The 22979-nt window shown below is 35.8% G+C and overlaps 1 protein-coding gene across 3 annotated transcripts in view; it reads right to left on the bottom strand.

Moving 5' to 3' along the window:
* Window positions 1-22979, bottom strand: part of KITLG (KIT ligand) — an 82859-nt gene that overhangs the window by 23358 nt on the left and 36522 nt on the right. For 2 of the 3 annotated variants that reach the window (XM_045553277.1, XM_045553278.1), the window contains exons 3-4: window positions 15381-15443; window positions 1637-1807 (exon numbers count right to left, since the gene is read on the bottom strand). In XM_045553277.1, the coding sequence (XP_045409233.1) occupies window positions 1637-1807; window positions 15381-15443 (234 nt within the window). Of the gene's footprint in view, window positions 1-1636; window positions 1808-15380; window positions 15444-18469; window positions 18484-22979 lie in introns of those variants that run through there. The other variant, XM_045553279.1, reaches the window with a different exon arrangement.

The following is a 22979-nucleotide window of genomic DNA, read 5'->3' as shown; positions in this document are numbered from 1 at the left end:
ATGTCTGCAACCCTTATGTCAATCAACAGAAGAACAAGTTAATAAATAGTGGTATATTGAATTGATGAACTACTATACGCAGTAAAGAATTAACTACAACTACATGCCTCCAGGCAGATACAGCTATATGCATCCAAGTGGATACATCTTATAAACCTAATGCTGAGTGAAAGAGCAAGTCACAAAAGAATAAAAATAGTATGATTAACTTATATACAATTCAAAGGAGCAAATCAAAGCTATATTGTAGGGATACATAAATGGATGATTATAAAGGAAAGCATGTAATAATAAACACATATACATCATTTACTGTGTACTATTTTAAGTGCTTCTATAAAGCACTCCAAAACAACTGGGAAGTACCATCTGCAATCTCCTAGGTTCCCACCAAAGTCACATGATTAGTAAATGCACATTCTTCATTATTTGCAATACTCTTCCCAACATTGCTGTTTACTGAACACCTAACTCATTTTTAAGGCCCCAATGTCTACGTTATCTCCTTTGTAACACCTTGTGTGATATGCCCTACTTTTTGTGATCTCTATATCCTATGAATGCCATCAGCACACTATCTGCAGTAGTAACATGAAAGAGATGTTAAGATATCATTAATTGTAAGCTACATTCTGACTTCAGAAATTAGAAAGTAAAAAAATAAAAATGATAAAATATAGTGACTAAGTTATTAGTATGGTAAGAATTCTAAGATTGGAGAGCACAAACGAGATTGATATTGGGCCTTAAAGAGTAGATGGAATTTGGATGGGACAAAGGAAAAAAATATTTAGGTATTAAGGTGCAGAATCTTGTATAAAATTTAGGGATTAAACTTAATAGAAGTCCAGTAGGCTCTATACCAAAGAAGTTCTCCCAAGCCCTACTGTATTATAGACACAGCTCTATAAACAACAATAATGTCAAAATTTATTAACTTTTATTTTGATAGGCACCATGCTAAAGTACTCATCACAAATCATCTAATGTCAACACTATGAGTGGATTCTGCCATTGTCCCCATTTTAGGCATAAAGAAAGTGAGGCACAAAGAAGTTACGTTCACAAAATTAATTTTGGTGACAGAGCCAGAATCTGAACCCCAACATCTCATTCTTAATTTCTGGAGTACACTATCTATTCCATATGCTTAGAAGCCAAAGTGCTGTCATGCCCATATCCTAAAAGTTGGTTATGACGAATTATCCAATGACTTTGAGGAGACAAAAACGAACTTCTTTGTTATGGCGCACGGGGTGATTAGATTACCAACAAGAGGGCAAGGATTAGTATTCATCATAGACAGTTTTTCATTTAAATGAACATCTTAATAGGAGGGTTTTTAAGGATTTCATTTTCTTATGAAATAAAAACAAAAAGGAAGAGAGGGCCTTTTTACATTGTAGTATGAAGAAATTTTATTTTTATATTAGGTGACAATATTTAAGTCTGTATGTTTCCGTATTACTGTATAACTGCAAATACTTGTTTTCTATGCTCATCTTAAAAAGATTTTTAAATTAAAAGTTAATTTAAAATCTCACAAATAAAGATGTCCCCATACCCCCAACACCAGCAATGAGCACAGGTTTTAGAGAAGAGTAATAAAAAACAATCCCAATGAACACAAAGTTACCTTAGGTGAGTTTTCCTTCACGCAGTCCACAAGGTCATCCACTATATTCACAAGTTTGTCTATGATAGAATAATTACTCAAGCCTTCAGAAATATTTGAAAACTTGTCCAGAAGATCAGTCAAACTGTCTGATAATTGTACTACCATCTCACTTATCCAGCAATGACTAGGCTGCAAGAAATTGAGAGAAAGGAGACAAAGCATCTATTTTAATAAGTGCAGTAAACTAAGAGGACTCTTCAAAGCCATCACTGTTTCAATCTCTGGCTACTGGACAACGGATTTCCTTAAAACAGAACAGGTCAATTATTGTGTCTTCCTTAACTCAGATCTAATAACTTGTTTTAAAATTTACAAATGCATAAAGATCAGAGGAAAGCCTTGATTATAAAAAATTTTGCTCTTCTGTGGAAGACAATTAAGCCAAAAGAAAACTAACATTTACCCTTGACAAAGTTCAGATATTAATGGAATTTAATTCTCTTGAAGAATATTTATCGTGTACTCACTGTGTTCTCAAAAGAGCTAAAGATGCAGAGGGAATCACAAAATAATTACTGTGGGAGAAAGACCTAGCCTTCAAGGAACTTCCAGTCTTTTGATACACTGGAATATAAAATAACTGATTAATAATAGCTTATGTTTTGAAAGTGCTTGACAGATTTCAAGGCTTTTAAATAGATAAAACAGCCTTGGCAGGAATATGGTCTGGGAGAGAAGAAGCACTTTTTCCTGGTGTCAGGACCAGCTATGTTATTTGTGGGACCTTGTGTAAAATAGGAATGTATTCATTGTGCAAAAATTATTGTTCAAAAACTTGTTCAGGCCAGGTGCGGTGGCTCACGCCTGTAATCCTAACACTCTGGGAGGCCAAGGCGAGACGATCGCTTAAGCTTAGGAGTTTGAGACCAGCCTGAGCAAGAGCGAGACCCATCTCTACTAAAAATAGAAAAAATTAGCCAGCCATTTTGGTGTGCACCTGTAGTCCCAGCTACTTGCGGGGTGGAGAGAAGGGGGAGGGGGGGAAGAGGATGAGGCAGGAGGATCCCTTGAGCCCAGGAGTTTGAGGTTGCTGTGAGCTAGGCTGACATCAGGGTACTCTCTTTCTGGTGACAGAACAAGACTCTGTCTAAAAAAAATAAAATAAAATCTGATAATAAAGTCAATTAAGAAAATATTTTAAAGAAAAGAAAAAAATCTTATTAAGAATTTCAAGATTGTGATAGCAGAACATTAAACCAAGCATGGAGCCCATAAAGCCAGAAGCTCAAGCCTTGGAGTCAAGCATGAGTGAGTTCAATTCTGGCTAAGAGACTCCAGGCAAGCGACATAAACTCTCAAACTCACTTTGCCTGTCTATACAGGAAAATAAGGAACCTTCCATAAAGAGAAGCTGTGAGGAGATAATGTAGGTAATCTAAATATAAGTTGTATGAAGGTAGCAGTTTTTTTAAGTCTTGTTCCCTGTGGTGTCCCCAATACCTAGAACAGTGCCTGACATATGGGATTTGCTCAGAAACTATTTGCTGAATGGTCCAAGTGAGTAAAAAAAAGGATGAATGAGGAAAATACTTTATATCAGAGGTTAGCACACTCTTTCTGCAAAGGACCAAATGGCAAATATTTAAGATTTTGTGTGCCAAAAGGTAAAATATTTTATGTAGGTACATTTACAACAACACAAACCATATTTCCATAAGATTTTTCCTACAAAATTCAAAATGTAATAATAATAATTAAATATAATTTCTTTTGCATAATATTATTAATTGTATATAGTATAATTTTTTGTTATATAGCTCTTTTAAGGAGAAAAATGGAATTCCTTACTTTGGGTTAACACTTTGCTTAGTGGGGATTCAAAGGCAACATTCTCATCAACTAGACTGCAAAAGTTTATCTGTAAAAACCAATCTTAGTTGGCTGGCCTTACAAAAAAAGAGGTAGAGGGATGGATTTGGTCCACAGGGTATAGTTTGCCAACCACTGCTCTAAATAGGTGTTAGTCAATATAGGTTTAGATTATTAGGAAGAACTTTTCAGTATATTAGAATAAATTTTAAGATTTTTAAAATTAATTTTACATTATTTAGAATATAATTAGTCATGTTTGCTTATTTCATATAATTTAACATGTTATCTTTTCTTTTATAAAGATCTTTTAAGTGGAGAATCTGATTTATTTTTAACCCTGCCAAATGCTGCAATGAGATAAATAAGATTATTATTAGGAATAGCTAAAACTGACTTGGCTCATTAAAATCATAAATAATTTAATACAGCTTCTATTGTAATAAAAATATTATATTCAGAGGAACTTATGCCATGTAAAAAAAAAAAAATCCAACTACCACACTTTATTTCTCTACTTACCAGCAGAAATATCTCTATGGGGAAAGTCAAAGTCATTTATTTATTCTAAATCATACAAGGGAGCCATTTTATATTCATTTAACAGAACAGTTTTAATTAATATAATACAGCCAAAAAGGAAACCAGTTTATCTACAGATAGGTAAGCTCCAATTCCTGGAAGCATAAATGTCATTCAAAACTTTCAGGATTGTTGGCTCTGGCATTAGATTAGTAGGATAAATAAACTTCAAAATGGGAATTAGTTCAAGTGGCCATTTCAACTCATCATAACCAAGTTCTCAAAGACTATGTGTTTCCAAAGTATGTTCAGAATGGAGTCTTTGTTTTGTTAAATCACTGCTTATCTCAAGCACATGCAAGTTCATACTTGCATCATATAACAGGTCTCTTCCAAAGCTATCAGTCTTTCCTTGGGTGCTGAATTCCTCTGCAAGTTTCTCTCTCTTTAGGTAGATATAATTCCTTAGAAACAGCCCTATCAGCAATGAACAGATTTCCTAGGATATATATAGAACACAGCATATACTACCAATACTGTAAATAATATTCAGTATTATACTGAATAATATTTATGTGATAGAATTCATTGAGTTGTAATTGTGCAAGTTTTTCTGTGACAAATAGATTCCAGGTATTAATCTTTTAAAACTCTTTCTTTCCTGTACTTTATGAATATGCTTCCCTAGGATCACTGACAAGTGAGAACCAAAATCAGACTTCCTTGTTTTGAATTAAAATTAAAATTGAATTCAAAATTAAATTAAATGTTAAATGAATGAGTTCCTTCTTTTTCTTTCTTTCTTTTTTTTTTTTTGCTTTCTTTGTGATTAAAGTAGAAAGGATTCTGTTTATTTCTTTCTTATTTTTAAGCTAGGGAATTCTAGGGTGCTTACTGCTACTTCTGTTGATACCTATTTTCAACTTAACACTGTGTTTACATTTTGTATAGTTCCTATTTAGCTATAACCCCTCCCCCATTTACATATAACAAAATCAAAGTCTGATAATCAACTGTTTCCAGTAAAATTTTCAACCCCAATCCTGTGATTTCTTATAGTTAAATCATGGATATCCCACAATCTAATCCTACTCTAATGTCTGCTCTTTTAAAATTATGGACAATTTTTTGACAGCTGATATGAACTACTTGATTACATAGCTGAAAAGCCATGTATTTTGACAAACCCTTGCAATTATATTTTATTCATTATTTATTCTTGCTTGTGCCACAGTTCCCTGGGAAAAGACTGTATCATCAATTCAAAGGTATATTTTTTCAGTAATTTGTTTAACCAGCTACATATTAGCTTTTTAAGATTCGTGGGTTTATTAAAGATAAAATCAAGGTAAACAAATAATATTCAATGTCAGCCAGTTTCAACCTGCTTGCCTGTAAAAGAAGAAACCAGTTCTGACTAGAACATCAAGTAGTTGTGTATTTTTTAATTAAACATAGTAAATGATTTTCAAAGAGAATAAAATACAATGAGTTAAGTATTTCATTTGTGAGATGATAGGAGGTCTTTCTGTTTTTCAGTTCTTCCAAGACTATGATTATGAAATGGACAATTAAACATTGTCAAATTCACAAATGGAATTTTCCTCTGCTTTAGTAAATGTCATTATCACTGTTTCTTAACTTTCAGAGACCATTTTAAACTTAATTTTATATTAACTCACAACATTTATTCTAAGAAAGTAGGGTATAATGCTGTCCTTTTCACTAGAAGAATGTAAAGAATGAGAAAAGTTGACAGTCACACAGGATGTCAGAGGTGACACAAAGAATGTCTTTTAAATTCCTGAAGTACGTGTACAGTAATTTGATGTTTTATTCACCCATACTCATAGTTTCCAAAGGAAGAAATATAAACCTTGCTTTGAATGTGAAAACTTTTTTCTTGACTCCATACTTTCAATTTCTTACCTTCTTTTTTGGTAGCTTCTGTCTTATATTTTCTGGGTTAATTATAGCAGCTCTAGCTAGGACTACTGAAACAACATGTGCTTTCTGTTCCTACATAACATGTATTGTTCCAGAATGCAAACTGAATCAATGATATTCAGCCAATATCCTTGACCTGCTAGCTACCACTACCACTGACAATTTGGTTAAAAACTGTGAATTTCATTAGGGATTTTAAAGTAACATGAGCACCAAATCCATGATTTCACTAACATTAAATAAAGGATGTAATTAAAAATGAATAAAATTAGAAGTATTCTAAACATAACTAGGAACACGACTGTTTCCAAAGACCAATAACAAAAATACCCACGCACATTCTAAGACCCAACATAAATTTTAAAAAGTTGATATATGCCTCATTCAAGAAGCTGTACTGCTTTATTAGTTGAAAGAATTTGACACATTATTCTGCATTAGGATTAGATGTAGAGAGAGTCTCAAAGATCAGTCACCTTAAGATTTATTGAATTAGAAGCCAAAAGTAGACAAAATATACTACAACATTTCTTCATTGCTGAACTTTATACTACTTTCCATTTGGTAGCTATATTCCCAAGGACTATTCACCCAGCCTTCTAATCTACCTAATCTAATTACCAACATTACTGCCCTTTTGATTATTTTAGTTTTGTTTTCTTTAATGTGTGTCAAACCTTGGCCTTGCTAGAATCAAAGGTATGCATGCCCAGGGCACAAAGCATTCCTTTCTGCTTGTGCTTTTGGCATCTACCTCTTCATCTAGAGCCATGTCATTAGAATGATCTAGAAGGAATGTTGAAGACCCTCTGGTCCAGTTCCACCAATTTCATAAATGGGAAAACCAAGGCCTAGAGCAGTGAAGTGGCTTGTCCAAGGTTACATAACAAATGTAAACGGCAACATTAGAAACCAGGGCTCTCAATCACTCATCTAGTTCTTGCATCAGTGAGAATAGTTGAAACACACAAAACTATAGTATTTTTTTCTGCTGGATTCACTCTGAGTCATGTGGTCTCACATCTGGACTAGACACACTGGTTCTAAGGCTCAATTAAGAAATCACTTGGGAATAGAAATAGCTCTTTCTGTCTCATTTCATTTAATCCACAGTCACACCGATGAAAGCAAACTTCTCCGATGAATCGTGCCGATGAAATAGCAAGTGCCAATTGCCATCTGTTGCCTTTCTTCATATCCTTCTGGCTTTTATCCTATAGCTAGAAAGCTGACACTCTACTCTCAAACATTCCATGGGCAGCAAATGTAAAACATTCTTATAAAATTACTTTACAGAATACTGCGATGTTCATGTTGTTATTATAGACTCCAAGATCTTAACTCCTTTTTGGTTGAGCTAGGGTTTGTAATGATTCATTTTCATCTTCTCCCTAAAAAATTAATTTGAGTCTTCTGTGTTCACTTTAGTCATCTAACTTTGCATTTTCTTGTTTGATTTAAAGTGATGTAGAAACTTCAATCTGATTACAATGGTAATCAACCAGAGCACTATAAATATGTGTTATTTCCCAGGGCAGGCCTATAAACGGCCCCTGAGCCAGACCCAAAATAGCACAGTGAAGGAATAGGGGGAGGGAAGGCAACCAGGATGAACTAGAGACCCAGTTTTTAGTCCCAACTCTGTCAACTCACCTTGCAATTTTAGGCAAGTCACTTGATCTCTTCAGGGCTTCAGTTTCTCTATTTGTCTAACAGGAGTCACACTATCCATCTGAACCTGCTTAGCCCTCAAAATGTGCCTGATGTGACAAGGAATTAAAATTTTAATTTTACTTAACTATAATTTCTTTAAATTGAAAAATCACTTGATTTAGTGACTGGAAAACTTTTAAGTGTGTTTGGAAAAAATGTAGGAATCTGAATCTATATTTTTCAATGGCAAATTTTGTGAAAATCTAAATACGGAGTAAATATTTCTGATGAAAATTTAGTGTCAGAACTGGAATGTGTTGCAGGTGTAAAATGTACAGTGGATTTTGAATAATATGAAAAATGTAAAATATTCCATTAATTTTTATATTGATTTAAAGGTAAAATGACAATATTTTGAATATACTGGGCTAAATAAAATTTATTATAATACAATCACTTATTAAGATGGGTTCCAGTACTGTAGGTTGAGTATACAAAAGAGCTACCTCAAAACAACATTTAATGTCAAATTTTATTCACTCAACTAACATTTGTGGTTATTCCTTTAAAGAAACACTTTCTTACTACATGGGAGGTGGGAGTAGATAAGTACCAGTGTCTACTTGGCTGGCTTATTCTATTTCTATAGGAGGTACTCGACATCTTACATATCCTCAGTGAACTTGCCCTGTGGCCACAGCCGACTGGACAGTGGTGGTCACCTGACTCAGATGGGCTAATCAGAAAGTTCCTCCCTAAAACTGATAATGGTGATAGGAACTGATAGTCTCTGAGCAGGGCTGAAACCGTAGTATGCAAATTTGGGAGCTCTGGGGCCATTATATTCTACCAGGTGACTGGAACAAAGGAGATAAATTCTGCACAAAAAGAATGAGGCAGAGATGCAGAGATTCAGAGATAATGAAAGGAAAATTGATAGTTTTCCAATACTGGTTCCAGTCCTTTCATGAGGCCCAGTTGCATCCCTGCTGTTAGGCATGCCATTCTTAGTGTCCTTACACTAGTGGGACTTTTATTGTTAGAATCACAGAAGTCTCAATTAATAAGATGGGCTCCTTCAAGATTTGGAAATCTGGCATTTTTGCCAACAGTTAAATGTTTATTGGTAAGTATTTTTTGAGTAGCTATTATTGGCTAACGAATGGTAAGGCAATACAAAGCAGTGAAAGATTTACTCCCTGCTCTTTAGATAGTTAAGATACAGTACAAAGAGAAAACATAACAACAAAATATTGTAATAAGATGGCATCTGACAATTATTGCATGTATACCACATCTCAGGCTTTTCTTACCTTAATTATTTCTTCTACAATACTTTCAGGAAAATACAATAATGCATACACTATTAAACTGCTGTGTAAGTAATATATGATCATGTACCCAAAATGAATAGCTTCTGGACAAATTCTATAGAAATTAAGAGATAATGAACTAAAAGGTAATGTCCACAGCAGGTACGATGTCAGTGTTGCTGACTGCTACGATCCTGGCACCAAGTAAAATGCTTAGCACACAGCAGGTGTGATGTCAATTCTCCCTGACCAGATGATACAGGGGAGAGAAAATGTGGTCTGAAAGAGTAGAAAATTGCCCTGTGAGAAAGAGGGATCTTAAACTGACCTTGGAGGAGATGACCACTAAGACTCGTTCACCCCCAAGACATTCCATGATTCTGCAAGGAGGATTTAGATAGGTGAATGAGAGAAGAAAGCACATCCTTGGCAAAGGGGCAGTAGCACTAAGCAAAGTCTTGGAGTTGAGAATAAGCAAGGTGACTTTAGGAGGCAGTGATGTGTGTGGCTAGGATGGCATGATTCTGTTGGAGAATAATGGGTATTAAGATGAGATGGCTAGGGTGACACAAGATTATGGAGAATCACGAACATTAATTTCAGGCATTTGGCTTTCAGTCTGCAGTAAGTGGGAACAATGAGAAGGTTTTTGAATACAGAAATGACTCAATTAAAGCAATAGAATGAAAGCCTCAAGGAGACCATGATTCCTCAAAATTGCATAACATAACTCTCACATTTAAGATCTTTCATAAATGCACACCTATCTAAAAGAAGGTAACAATAATGTTAAGGTGTATATACTGTGTGATGAATTACAGGCACTCACCTCATCATAACATTATGATGGACTATATTCAGTTGAAATTTGTGCTTCAGGGAAATTACAAATGATTTATTAATACATGTCAGGGATCTTTCTTCCTTCCTTCCTTCCTTCACTTTCTTTCAACAAATATTTACTAAATGCCTACCCATTAGACGCTGATGATGTAACATAGAGCAAAAAGAATATGGTTCCTGTCATCAAGAAGTTTACAGGTTAGTTGAAGATTATCAATTAAACAGTCTCACAAACAAATAGAAAAATGCTACTCTGAGGAATGCTATGCAAAGAGTTTCTCACAGGAGGTGAGGGAACACTTCCTTAAAGAAGTAAAACTGAAATATGAAAGCATCAGGTATTAACTAGATAAAAGGACCGAGTAGAATTCCAGGTACAGAGAAAGCCACACAAGAAGCAATGGTGGCAATGGGCACGTGTGAGGATGAGGGACTGAAATGATTTGGAAAGGTGCCAGATCATGAGAGTCTTGGAGGCCTTGTTGAAGGAGCTCCTTTTCTTGTTTCCTAAGAGCAAGGAAAAGCCATTCAATGAATATGAAGGCAGAGAGGTAAAATGATCATATATATTTAAAAAAAAAAATCACTCCATCTACTCAAGAAGAATCAAAACCTCAAATAATAAATCCTGAGATGTCAAGGGAGATGGGAAGAGCCCAGAGGCAGCAGGACGAGGCAAGAAAAGGCGGGAATAGCTGAGAAGTGAAACTGCATGGTTGAGGAAGGGAGCTGCAGAGGGCAGATGGCTGGGAGGCTTCTTGTTGGAGTAACATCGTAGGTCACCAAACACTTCCTCTTTTAGCTATGCTATAAAAAATATCATAATTAGAAACTATAAATGACAGTAAAGATTGATTCGAGTAAGAATCATCAATCAATGCTAAATTTATGAAAAAACTTTGATGAGGAATAGGATGCTTACATAGTCTAAAAGTGTCCTCCCCCAAAATTTCTGAAGAGTAAATACACAGTAGATGAACATCATAAACAGGTGATCAAGACAAACAGCTCCTTGGAGGGAAGGTGGACATTGTGTGCCTCTGGGTGTGATAACCTGGGCGTGCATCATCACCTGTGTAGCATTATGGCTTGGAATGCACGCACCCAATAGAATCATTAAGAAACATTAATCAAATGTCTCAAAGAGAAATACCTTACATTAAGGGGAGAACTGTCTAATTCAAAAATTTCAATGTCATAAAGATAAGGAAAGGCTGAGGAATTCTTAAAGGAGACTAAAGATACATAATGTATTAGTTTCTTATTGCTGCTATAACAAATTACCACAACTTGGTGGCTTAAAACAACACAAAGTTCTTATTTTACAGTTCTTGAGGTCAGAAGTTCAAAATAAGTCTTAATAGGCTAGAATCAAGGAGATCATTGAGGCTGCATTTCTTCCAGAGGCTCTAACAGAGACTGCTTTTCTTTGCCTTTTCCGGCTTCTATAGGCCACCTACTTTCCTTGGCTTGTGGCCCTTTCCTTCATCTTTGAAGCCAGCAGTGTAACATTTTCAAATCTCTCTTTGGCTTTGTCACTCTTGCCTCCCTTTTTATAGACTTATGTGGATTAGATTAGGCCTACCCAGATAACGCAGAATAATTTTCTCATCTCAAAGCCCTTAACATAATTACATCTTCGAAGTCCCTTTTACCATGTAAGATACTGTATTCACAGAGAAGATAACCTTGTAAAGCCATAATTCACATGGTATCAAAATGCAAGTCAGGGATCTTGTACTGGAGGAAAAGAAATGTAAAAAGTCAAGAAAAGATAAAATTAAAATATAGCCAATAAAATATTATAATTACTGGCAAATTTACTGAAGTTGCAAATGTACTGTGTTTAGGTAAGAGAAGATCCTTTACTTAGGAAATACACAGTAAATCGTTTAAGGGTAAATGCTCATGATGCATACTAATTATTCAAGAAGTTCAGAACAATAAGACACACATGCATATACAGAAAGAAAGCAATAGATAAAGCAATTGAGGCAGGATGTTAAAAAAATAGGTGGATTTGGATTAAATGGCATATGGGTATTCTTTTTTTTTTTTAGACAAAGTTACACTCCTCTTGCCTGGGCTAGAGTGCCATGGCATAAGCCTAGCTCACAGCAACCTCAAACTCCTGGGCTCAAGCGATCCTACTGCCTCAGCCTCCTGGGTAGCTGGGACTATAAGCATGTGCTACCATGCCTGTAATTTTTTTTTTCTATTTTTAGTTGTTTGGCTAATTTCTTTCTATTTTTTGTAGAGACGGGGGTCTCGCTCTTGCTCAGGCTGGTCTCGAACTCCTGAACTCAAGCAATACTCCCGCCTTGGCCTCCCAGAGTATTAGAATTACAGGCGTGAGCCACCACGCCTGGCCGGTATTCTATGAATATTACTTATAACTCTTCTGTAAATTTGAAATTATTTCCAAATAAAAAGCCAAAAGAAAACTGATGAACATATAATTTATTTTAATTAAATAGCAATGAAGATTTTTTACTCAAATATCACAAACAACCCATAGTTTATGTAATGTTATAGAAGTTTGAATGAACACAGATGTGGGGGCAATAATCTGCAACTTGGTTTTTGTTCTTTCTGCAATAACAAGTCTAGTAAATAGAAAGGACCAGAAATGTTTAGGTATTTTTAAGGTTAGGAAGTTGAAGGTAATCCTAACAGTCTGGCAATATTATAGTTTCGGAGAGTTTAAAATAGAATTTGATGATTATTGTTAGATTTAAATACTAAGTGGTTGATCACACCCTGCTATTTGTGAGAGAAAATCCTCTAGGTAATTTTCTAAGAAGGTTGTTAGAAAAGTGGACTCCCTTTTCCAGGAATATTAGCTGGTTTTTAAAACAAAAACAAAAAATTAAAGTATATTCTATTCTAGAGCTTTCTTCTGCCCAGTGCATCTGGCAGAATATTACTGCCTTGGCCCCAGAGAATCTTTCTGGCACCCACTCCCACTCCACCCTCTATTGTTTAAAGACAAAAGATAAGGCAGCTGGGACTCTGACCACTCACAGATAATCAGAGGCCCCTCCACTGGGAAACTCTTCTGGTCTTGGCAGAAACTAACATTTTAAATTGAAGGTAAAACAAAGGATAAGTACTCCTGCTTTTGCCCAAAGCCTTATGCACGGGTGTGTTTTTCTTGCCAGTTGTGGTGGCCAAGAACAGCGTTTCTCCAGTTGCTCTAGGACAACGTGCCAGGATCAAATAATAGTGGACTTTGCTCAATTACAGAAACAAGCACAAAATGTGTGGCAGCAAATCGGCTTTATTTTCCCAAGTTTGGCTCTTGCTATCGCTAGCCGATACTGAAAGCTAGGAGTTAGCACAATCTGTGATTATACCAGCACAAAATAATCTAGTTATTTTCAGTTCAACACTTGTTTTTCGGAGAGCAGCAGGATTTCTTCGAGTAACTGGCAAGCACCATCCTAAACGCTGCTGTAGCCAGGAGTAGGGGTGGGTCTTTATTACCTAGAGGATTCTCTTCAAACGCTTTCCCTTGGTAGGTATTGTAATTATTTAGATCCCCACATTCTGTAACCCAGGGTAAAGAGTCAGATGACCTGGGGGTTTCTTTTTAAGACTCTGTCACTTTCTAGTTGTATAACCTTGAACAAAATAATTCTGGGCTGTAAACCTCACTGTGTCATTTGTAAAACAGGAATTCTACCTTCATCACGGGGTTTTCAATCATACCAGGAAATAAATATGTGAAATAATCTTGCAGATGGAAAATTATAAAAGGTTAGACAATTTCCTCCCACTTATTATTAAAGTTTTTAACATAAGGTCATTGCCTAATTGATGTGTGTTTGTTCCTTAAAGTGTCCAGTAAAGTGCTGGCTCCTAACCAGCCCTTTTGGTTAGTTTTTCCTAACTGAATACTTGTTGACTGAGGGATCAGATCATTGGATTAACTAACTTTCAGGCTGCTATAATTTTACATTTCTATTTCCAGAGAACTCCCCCTAACTCACTAGGATAGACATTGACTTAGGTGAAAACTGGTTCGACATGTTGATACATGGTCTAAGGAATTCTAAGGAACTTTACATAATTCATGCTAAAATGCTTACTACTAATGAAAAGAAATTCTCTTGAAATGACAGTCTTGTAGTTTTTGAAAGGCATTTTAAGCATAAGGCCATAGTCATGTGTTTCAGTTGGTAATCATTTTGATTGATCACAAAAATTACTCAAAACCTAAAACAATCTGCACCAAGTGATTGTGTAATAAGTGCCAAATGGCTTTAAATTTACTCAAGGAACACAATGCAGTAGTTAAAATGGATCAATATGAAACAACACGTCAAAAGTATGTTGAAAAATATAAGCAAGTTGCAAAGTATATATGTAATAATGGCACAAACATAATTTTAAATATGCAAAAAGCTTGATATCTTATGTATGGATGCATACTTTGCAGTAAAAGTATAAGAGTGTGCGGGGCTAGCATGCACCATTCTGCTCTACTCAACTACAGGGGATGCTGTCCTCATCCCAAGCCCTGAAAATATGCATTGAATGAAAAAGTCCAGCTCAGAATAATCGTTACCCCTAAAAGAAAAAGTGAGGACTAATGGAGATAGCAGAGGAATATCTTTAGTTATACTTATAATGCTTCATTATTAAAAAATATATTTGAAGCAAATATTGCACAATGGTAGGGTTTAACAAGCTCTGTGATGGGTATCCAGGTATTATAGTATTCTCTACACTTGAAATATCACTATTGCTTATTGTATGAGTTCTGATACTATGTAACAATAAAAATAATTAAAATATCTTGGCTTCAGTAATAGAGTAATATTTATAACAGTAACCATATACTTTTACTGTAAGGTTCTAAAAATCTATTGCACTGCTAATAAATTCAGAGATGAAATATTTTGTGTTCTCAAATAGGCAAGAGTGAAATTTACATAACACCTTCTCAGGTATGAAAAGAAAAGAATTTATATAAATTTCTACACAAGCCCAATCTGGGGGTTGCTCAAGGAAAAAGAAATCTGTGGCTAGCTCTAAAGAAGATGATCTTATTTACTTTGGGAGCAGAGATGGCTCTGGCTCTCTGTATCCACAGATTAAAGCAACCAAAGGTGAAAAATATTGGAAAAATAGCAATAATAAAAAATAATACAAATTTTGAAAGTAAAATATAACAACTATTTACACAGTATTTACATTGTATTAAGTATTATAAGGAATCTAGAGCTGATTTAAAGTATATGGAGGATATGCATGGATTATACGCAAATACTATACTATTTTATATAAGGGACTAGAGTACTGGCAGGTTTTGGTATCCACAGTGTGTGGGGAGGGTGAGGTGTGTGTGGGAGTGCCCTGGAACCAATCCCCCCACATACTGAGGAACGACTTTTAAGGTCTAAGACACATGTACTGAAATGCTCAGTGCTAAAGTTTAGCAGTTGCTTCAGGCAGGGAAAAACCTATACAAAATCAAATTCCAAAGACATCTTCAAATCCTGATAATTACCGAACTCCTAAATGGCAGACAATTTCCTATCTCAGTATGAATGATCCCATCTCTTTTGGGAGTTACTAAAATTAAACTCTGAAATGTATAGTTTACATACCAAAACATCCATCCCGGGGACATATTTGAGGGTAATCATGTAGTCTTTTGGAAGATTTGCAACCTACAGAAACCAAAAAAAAAAAAAAGAGAGAGAGAATTCCGTAAGAAAATTCATACACATCAATTAATCATATTATTTTTAGTGGTTGGGAGAAAAACACATACAAATCTGTTACGCTTTTTAAAGTTATCAGTGGATTTAAATATTTACATATATATTGATTTTTCATCCTGGATTTCCCTTTGTAATCAAAGGCACTCTCTAAAAAAAAAAAAAAAACCAAACAGTAAGTGATAATAAAAATCTTTTGGACTTCAAATTCAGTTATGCTTGGCTAAGTATAACCTACTGAGTTTTCGAAACATGATCTGAATTTCAACTTCCACTTGTTATCTTGGAATTCCCCATGGGACTATTTTCCTACTGTTTCTCCATAGAATTAGTAATAAGGTATGCTTCCTCCTCAGGAGTTTTCAAAGTAGGGACCTCCATGTGATGTGCCAGCAGCAGGAAACCTGCTAGAAATGCAAATTCTCCTGCCAGGCCATGCCTGACCTAAGACTCTTACTTAACAAGTCCTGCAGGTTACTTTGATGCATGCTTAAGTTTGAGAACTACTGTTCTATGTTGATCCTAAAAAAAGCTGGGTGAAATTTCAAAAGAACAATGCTACCAACGAAATCCAAATGCTTTATAACTTAAATAAGTTAGAAAGATTTAGTTTGTGATGTAACAATCTGCTTAGCATAAGCTGAACACGTGAGATGCCTCAAATGTCTGCCTAGCTTCTTTTAAAGGCTTTAATCAGTCAGGGCATAAGTGCATAACAGATTTGGAACCACGGAATTTGGAACAAATCTAAACCCTTTGTACATTGGTTCCTCTCATTTACAAAATGGACGTCAAAGTGCCTATGTCAAATAGTCATTTAGAGTTGAAATAGATGAATGTGCCAAACACACTGTAAACACTCAATCCACAATCTTTATTCAGAGCTGTATTGGCAACTAACTTCAGAGGCACAAAACCCTGGTAAGTTACAGAGTTCTAAGTTCTCTTCTTTCCCCTCCTACATCACCAACTATGTTATCCCCACATATCACCAGCTGAATAACATAGCCAACAACTGACTTAGCACATTGGGTATTAAGACAATACACAATGTAAAAAGTGGTTTTGTACCATTTCATCGTCAATGGGTCTAGCTTGCTTTATAGACTTATTTTACCACCCATCCTATCTTTAAAAACTTTATTCTCCCTATAGAAAGCTGAGATCATGTACACGCTTGCTGGGCTAGGCTATCTCCCACCAGTCCCATAACATTATCCACATGGTTCTTCTTGGCCTTGCCATTAGCTCCTAGAATCTAAGAGCACTTTGGTGAGAAAAGAATCCAGACTTAGGCAGATAAGAGCCAAGGTAGTAACTGATGCCACCAGGCTCACTACCATCCTACTCCCAGTGGTACCGCCCCACACTCATTTTAGCCTGGAGCTGAGGCACCTAGTCTGGCTGCTCCTTCTTCAGTTCACTTCATCATAAGATGGTAACGGCGTTTAACATTTACTGAATATTTACTATATGTCGGGCACTGTGCTCATTAAGGCACAAGTTGCATTATCACATCCTAGCCTCAGATCCCTCTGTCATATTATCTCCATTTAACAGATAAAGAAATTGAGGCTCAAAGAGGTCAAATAACTTCATTAAGGTCAGATGGCTACATGTTAAGTCTGGACTAGAATCCAGGTCCCTCTGAGGGCAGAGCCTCCCTCTTCTCTTAGCACCACATTTTCATCTACTCTCTGGGCATTTGTCCTGAATATTTTCCACTTGTGAGTCCCCACCGTTATCCCTCCTCATGTCACCCTTAATAAAAATAGTAGAATCCCTGCTGCTTATGGAAAACACTTTTGAGCTGCCACAGAAGGTGGCATTTTTCATTTATTTTAGGGGTTAATTTCCTTGCTCTTTGCACTTTTTTCCTCTTAGTCAAACTTCCCATCATCCTTTCTTTCATAATTTCTTTTCTCTTCTGAATCTTCATCCCTATCTTCGAAAAGCAATATGATCTAGTCATTTTATGTAAACTCTGGTGGCAAAAACATAGCAGACACCTTTGCCGGTGTGAAAGCTGGAATATGACATTGATAAGCAACATTCTATTTCGTTATGAACCAACCATGTAAGTTAAAGCTGTTCCAGATGGAAAAAGGCAGGAAGAAGTGGCAGGTATTCCAAACACGAGCTGCTTGACAATCTAGCCCCTTCTTCAGCATAATTTACAATTATTTTAAAACTAAAAATATACAGTCAATTGAATTAGTATTGAGAAAACTTAGGATCTGAGTATATATCTAAAGAGCAGAGAAAATATGAGGGATATGCTAGCCAATTTCATTTTATGAATAATTTATATTAATATATACAAAAAATTGGTTCAAAAACATTTCTCTTACCAAGACTGACATCTCCACACTGTACCACTTGGGGGAGGGTATCATAATAAAGCAATTTTTACATTAAGCTGATTTACTGATATTTAATTTCTAGTGGGACTGAAAAATAATACTGTTTTTGAAAAGTGCTTTACAATTTATAACAAATTTTTCATACATAGTCTTTACCACAACCCCATGAGATGTCTTATTAAGCCTGTTTTATGGCTGAAGACGTGGAGACTCAGAGAGGTCAACGGGCATGTCCAAGGTCAAGGGCATCAGGAGTACTTGGTGATGGTAGGATGCCCCGGCCCAGTGTGCTGGTGCTCAGCACATCTACCTACACAGCGGTCTCCCCTCTATCACTTTCTTGGCTTTCGTTGGTTCCTTTCTAATTACATTTGGAAGAGAACTTAGGAAGTCAAGCTGTAGATATTTGTGGTCACTTCATAAACTATTGTATCATACTTTATAAGGATTTTATACAGGATGGGCATCCCTAATCCAGAAATCTGAAATGCTGCAAAATCTGAAACTTTTTGAGTGCTGACATGATGTCACAAGTGGAAAATTCCACACATAAATACTTAAAAGAAACTTTGTTTCATGTACAAAATTATTAAAAATATTGTATAAAATTACCTTCAGTCAATGCATATAACCTGTACATGAATTTCGTGTTTAGACTTGGGTCCCATCTCCAAGATAGCTCATGATGTATGTGCAAATATTCCAAAATCTGAAAAAATCCAAAATCTTAAACACTTCTGGTCCCAGGCATTTTGGATAAGGGATATTCTATCTGTAGTATATTGAATAGTATTCACAAGGCACAGATAACCTTGTGATACATTTGGCTTCTCTAATGTAAATTGATCATTGTGGAAAGTTTTGTAGAGTAGAGGGAGCCTTTGGCCTGGAACCTGGAAATGTTCCTTAGAGGCAGTGAATAACTTCTGGAAACAGACTGCTCAGGTAGGATCTTGACCCTGCCGGGGGTCTTAGACAAGTTACTTCATCTACTTTAACCTAAATTTCCACAAGTGTAATGGCAATCATAATAGAATCTAGCTAATGAGTTTATAAAGATTAAACAACTCCTGTAAAATACTCAGTGCTTAGGCGCAATGTGTGAACAAGTATTCTATAAGTTTCTATTAATGTTAAATGCAAGGGAGTGGGGCATTCTAGATAGAGGAAGGGTCACATGCTAAGGCAAAGAAATGGGAACAGTTATGGTGTATTAAAGAGGCCAGATAAGAGCTAAGAAATATGCCAGGAAAGCCACATGAGAGAGGGTTCTCTCGCATGCTGGCCTAAGAGGTTAAATGGGAGGCCGGAAGGTACAGTTCTACCACCAGAACCCTACAGCGGAAGTCTGCTTCTGCTTAGGCACGTTGCATCATCTGGGTGGAACTTCTGTTCCCTTTCTGTAAAATAAAGAGGGTAAACTAGATAATTACTAAAATTTCAGTCTGGTTTGACTTTCTTACATAAGTTATGGTGCAGCACAGAACATGTTTAAACAGGGAGGGAGCATGATGATAAATTTAGCAAGATTAGTCTGGAAGGAGGGATTGGTGCAAAGAGAACACAGCCAGGCAGAATGTTAGAAGACCACTAGAAAAGTGCCAAATATCCACTAAACATTTATACAGAAACTGGAAACTAGAAAAGCAGGAACCTGCTCTAGAGTCTAGGGAGGTGTCCCCTGCTGATAGAGTTAAATGGATAAGTAACTAAGGCTACATATTTTGAAAACAAATCTATTCTAAAAAAAAAAAAAAAAATAGAATTTAATTGATGGAAAATTTTACCAAAGGCCAAATCATTCCAATGAGCTTTGGTCTGGAGTGAAAGGATGCCAGATGGTAAAAATTTTATAAAACTCCAAAAACAAGTTACTTCGTGATGGGCTAACTTTATAAGATGGGCCCCATTTGCCATTATCTTTGGTTGTTCTGAGGACTGATCATATTCAGTGACACTGGAAAAAAACATGCACAGGAGAACAGCATTTGGAAATGCTGGAAACTTGGCCAAGAAAAAGTCTGCAAGCCAAACTGGAGCTGGCTGCATAGCATGTCCTGCGGGTTTTTGGACTTGGGAGAAAAAGAACTCAAAGTCAGAACACCTTCTAATCACTGGATCTCATGATTCAAATGTCATTGAGGCCCCTAAAGCTCATGAAATCAGTGGCCACTTGGCTATTCTTGGCAAGATCCTTACTAGTCTCAGTTGTCTCTCCCAAGTCCAATAGAGAAATCAGAATGCAGTAGTGACTCGTTCTTTCCTTGACACTGCATATAAAATGTGCATGTGTGAACCTTTCTGAGGGAAGAGTCCATGGCTTACAGTCTCATCAGACCCAGTGAAGTTTAAGAATCACGGCTGTAGAGAAAAAAAAGCTCTACTCTTCTATCTAAATATCATAGTTCACTCATGTATATAGTAGCCTTCCAAAATAATGCAGGAAAAAGTTTTTTGCTTTTCTGTTTCTTCTGATAAATTATCTCCCACTGACACTGACTGAAAACCTAACCAACCAGGTCAATCACCTCTAGTTTTCAAAGATGTTTGGGTGTTTTTCTTCTTATAATAACTCAGTGATTAAAAAAAATAATAAGATGACAACAACTTCAGGAGACTTTCCTAGGTCATCTTTCCTCTGTGAAGAATACTTAAGTAAAGGTAGATGCCCCTGTTTTCCTTTCCAACAGAAGAGATTAAAAACTTTTTTTTTTTTACCTTATGATGATGATTCCAGTTAAGTAGCACTAATTGAGTTTCTACAGTATAATAGCTTCCTAATCACAATAAAGATAGGTGACTATTATTCAGGAAATAAAATTCAACAGGTTACAATGATAATTTATTAATTGTAGTTGAAGCTGACATCTGAAAATTCTGGGAAGGCAATATAAATTGTCAGCTAGATTATTGTGCTCCAAAGACAGGTAGTTATGGGTTCAAATCTACTCAGCTTTCTATTTCCCAGGTGATGATGGTCAGGTTACTAAACATCACTGGATCTCAACTTCCTAAACAATAAATTGAGGGTAAAAATAATTACCTTACAGGGTTGTGAAAACTAAAGTAAGGAAACAACCCAGTTTTAAAAACCAAGAACAGAAGACATATTATCTAAATGGTTTATTCTATAAAGGGAGAATGATTTTTTAAATGATAAGATTGATATGCTTGATAATATAGCAATCCATCTCGATAGTTTTTATAAATATTATTTCTAATATACTTCTGTCCTTTCTTGAAATACTAGAAGTCCTAAATTTAGCTTTAAATAGAGAAATAAATTTCTACTGACCACAGAAGTAGAAATTAAAATGCTAAATATTGCAAACTAATAAAAATACATTTCAAAAACTATTCATCTATCAAACTATTGTTTGTCAAAGGTCAAAAAATTATGTGAGACCTCTACTTTTAAAGAGATGATGATATGCATAGGACATTCAAAGAAAAGCTTAGAATTGGTCCAGAAATGGGGAACTTCAGAGACTACAATCCTTCAGTTTAATGCAGTGGTAATTCTAATTGAAGAACATGATATTTGAAGAAGAATAAAAATCAGAATTAATCAAATCTGTCCATTCAAAGTGTGAAAATCTGTTATTTGAGGATATTTTTATAATCTCTAAGAGTCATGTATTAACATAACTTAAAATAAGAGAGTACCATAAGACCAGGAAAACCATGGATTCCTCTGCTCTAATCCTATCTTATTGATTTGTGGACTGACCTTGAAAAGGCAGAGTAATTTTACCTCTACAGGATGGGGATAGGGCAGCAATCTACTTTAAAAAAGAAAGACAAATCATAGCCGGGCATGGTGGCGCATGCCTATAGTCCCAGCTACTCGGGAGGCTGAGGCAGTAGGATTGCTTAAGCCCAGGAGTTTGAGGTTGCTGTGAGCTAGGCTGACGCCACGGCACTCACTCTAGCCCGGGCAACAGAGCGAGACTCTGTCTCAAAAAAAAAAAAAAAAAAAAAGATTATATAAAGAAAGACAAATCATTACTCAATATATACTGAAAGATAAAATATCTTCTAAAAGCAACAAAGTCACATTTAATTAAATTCCCCCAAATGAAGGAAAAACATCATCACAAATCATGGGAAGAGAAGAGGGAACAAACAGGGAAAACTAATTTGAACTACATCAATATTTGGATTTCTTTCTTATATGAACACTTACAATTATTAAATGCTGCAACCTAGCTATCCCAGAGATATAAGTTTTCAAAGTTGATTCATCCTTTTCCTGGATACTTGACCCTTTCTTTAGGTAGGTCTGAGTTTGCCATTTAAAACAAGTCCTGCGACATTTTTTAGAAACAAAGCAAAATGTTCTGTAAATAGATGAACTATTATCCTGGGTAAATATGCCAAGAGGATTTCAAATGAAAACCATGGGGACCGTAGGGACAGTACAAAGTGTCCAAGAAGAAATTTAAAAAAAAATTGACAGTAAAATCATAAATCATGTGCTTCTGTGACATGAGAATCACCCCAAGCAAACAAACTTAAGGTTTGTGGGCACAGTGCAAGTTGTCACCTAATGCAAAGACAGGAACGAGTAGAGACTGCAAAGGAATGATTTCAGTTGAAGAAATTACTGTGAGCACAGGCAAAACTACACTGTCCAAGCCCACTTTCTTTCCCTCAAAGAAAATGTACCAAGGTTATGCCTGCAAAGCACATTTCTCTCATTCTGTATAACTTCCTTTGGTCCAGGCATTATTGAATTATTCCAAGAGGTACAACTTGAAGAAATATCATTATGGAATAAAATAATTTCAAAGCTGAAAAGGGCCTTCCAAATTTCCCTAACTGAGTAGTTCTTATTCTCTTTGGGGTCACAGACTTCTCCTCTGAGAAATGATGAAAACTGTACATTCTCTCATCAGCAACGGACATAAGGCACATGAAGGTACAATTCAGAGTTCCATGTGCAAGCATTTGAAGTTTATGCGTCCTAGATTAAGAACTATTGATCATGTCCAGCTTCTTCATTTAAAAAATCAGGAAACTGAATCCCAAAAAGGTTTGGTGATCTGTCCAAGGTCACACAGCCAGGTAGTAGTAGAGCTGGTATTCAAGCAACCCAGTATTTCTGGCTTCCATCAAGATG

Source organism: Lemur catta, chromosome 6 (genome assembly GCF_020740605.2).
Source record: "Lemur catta isolate mLemCat1 chromosome 6, mLemCat1.pri, whole genome shotgun sequence".
Classification (NCBI taxonomy): Eukaryota; Metazoa; Chordata; class Mammalia; order Primates; family Lemuridae; genus Lemur; species Lemur catta.
The sequence above is the reverse complement of the archived record's forward strand: the minus strand, read 5'-3'. Positions and strand labels throughout refer to the sequence as shown.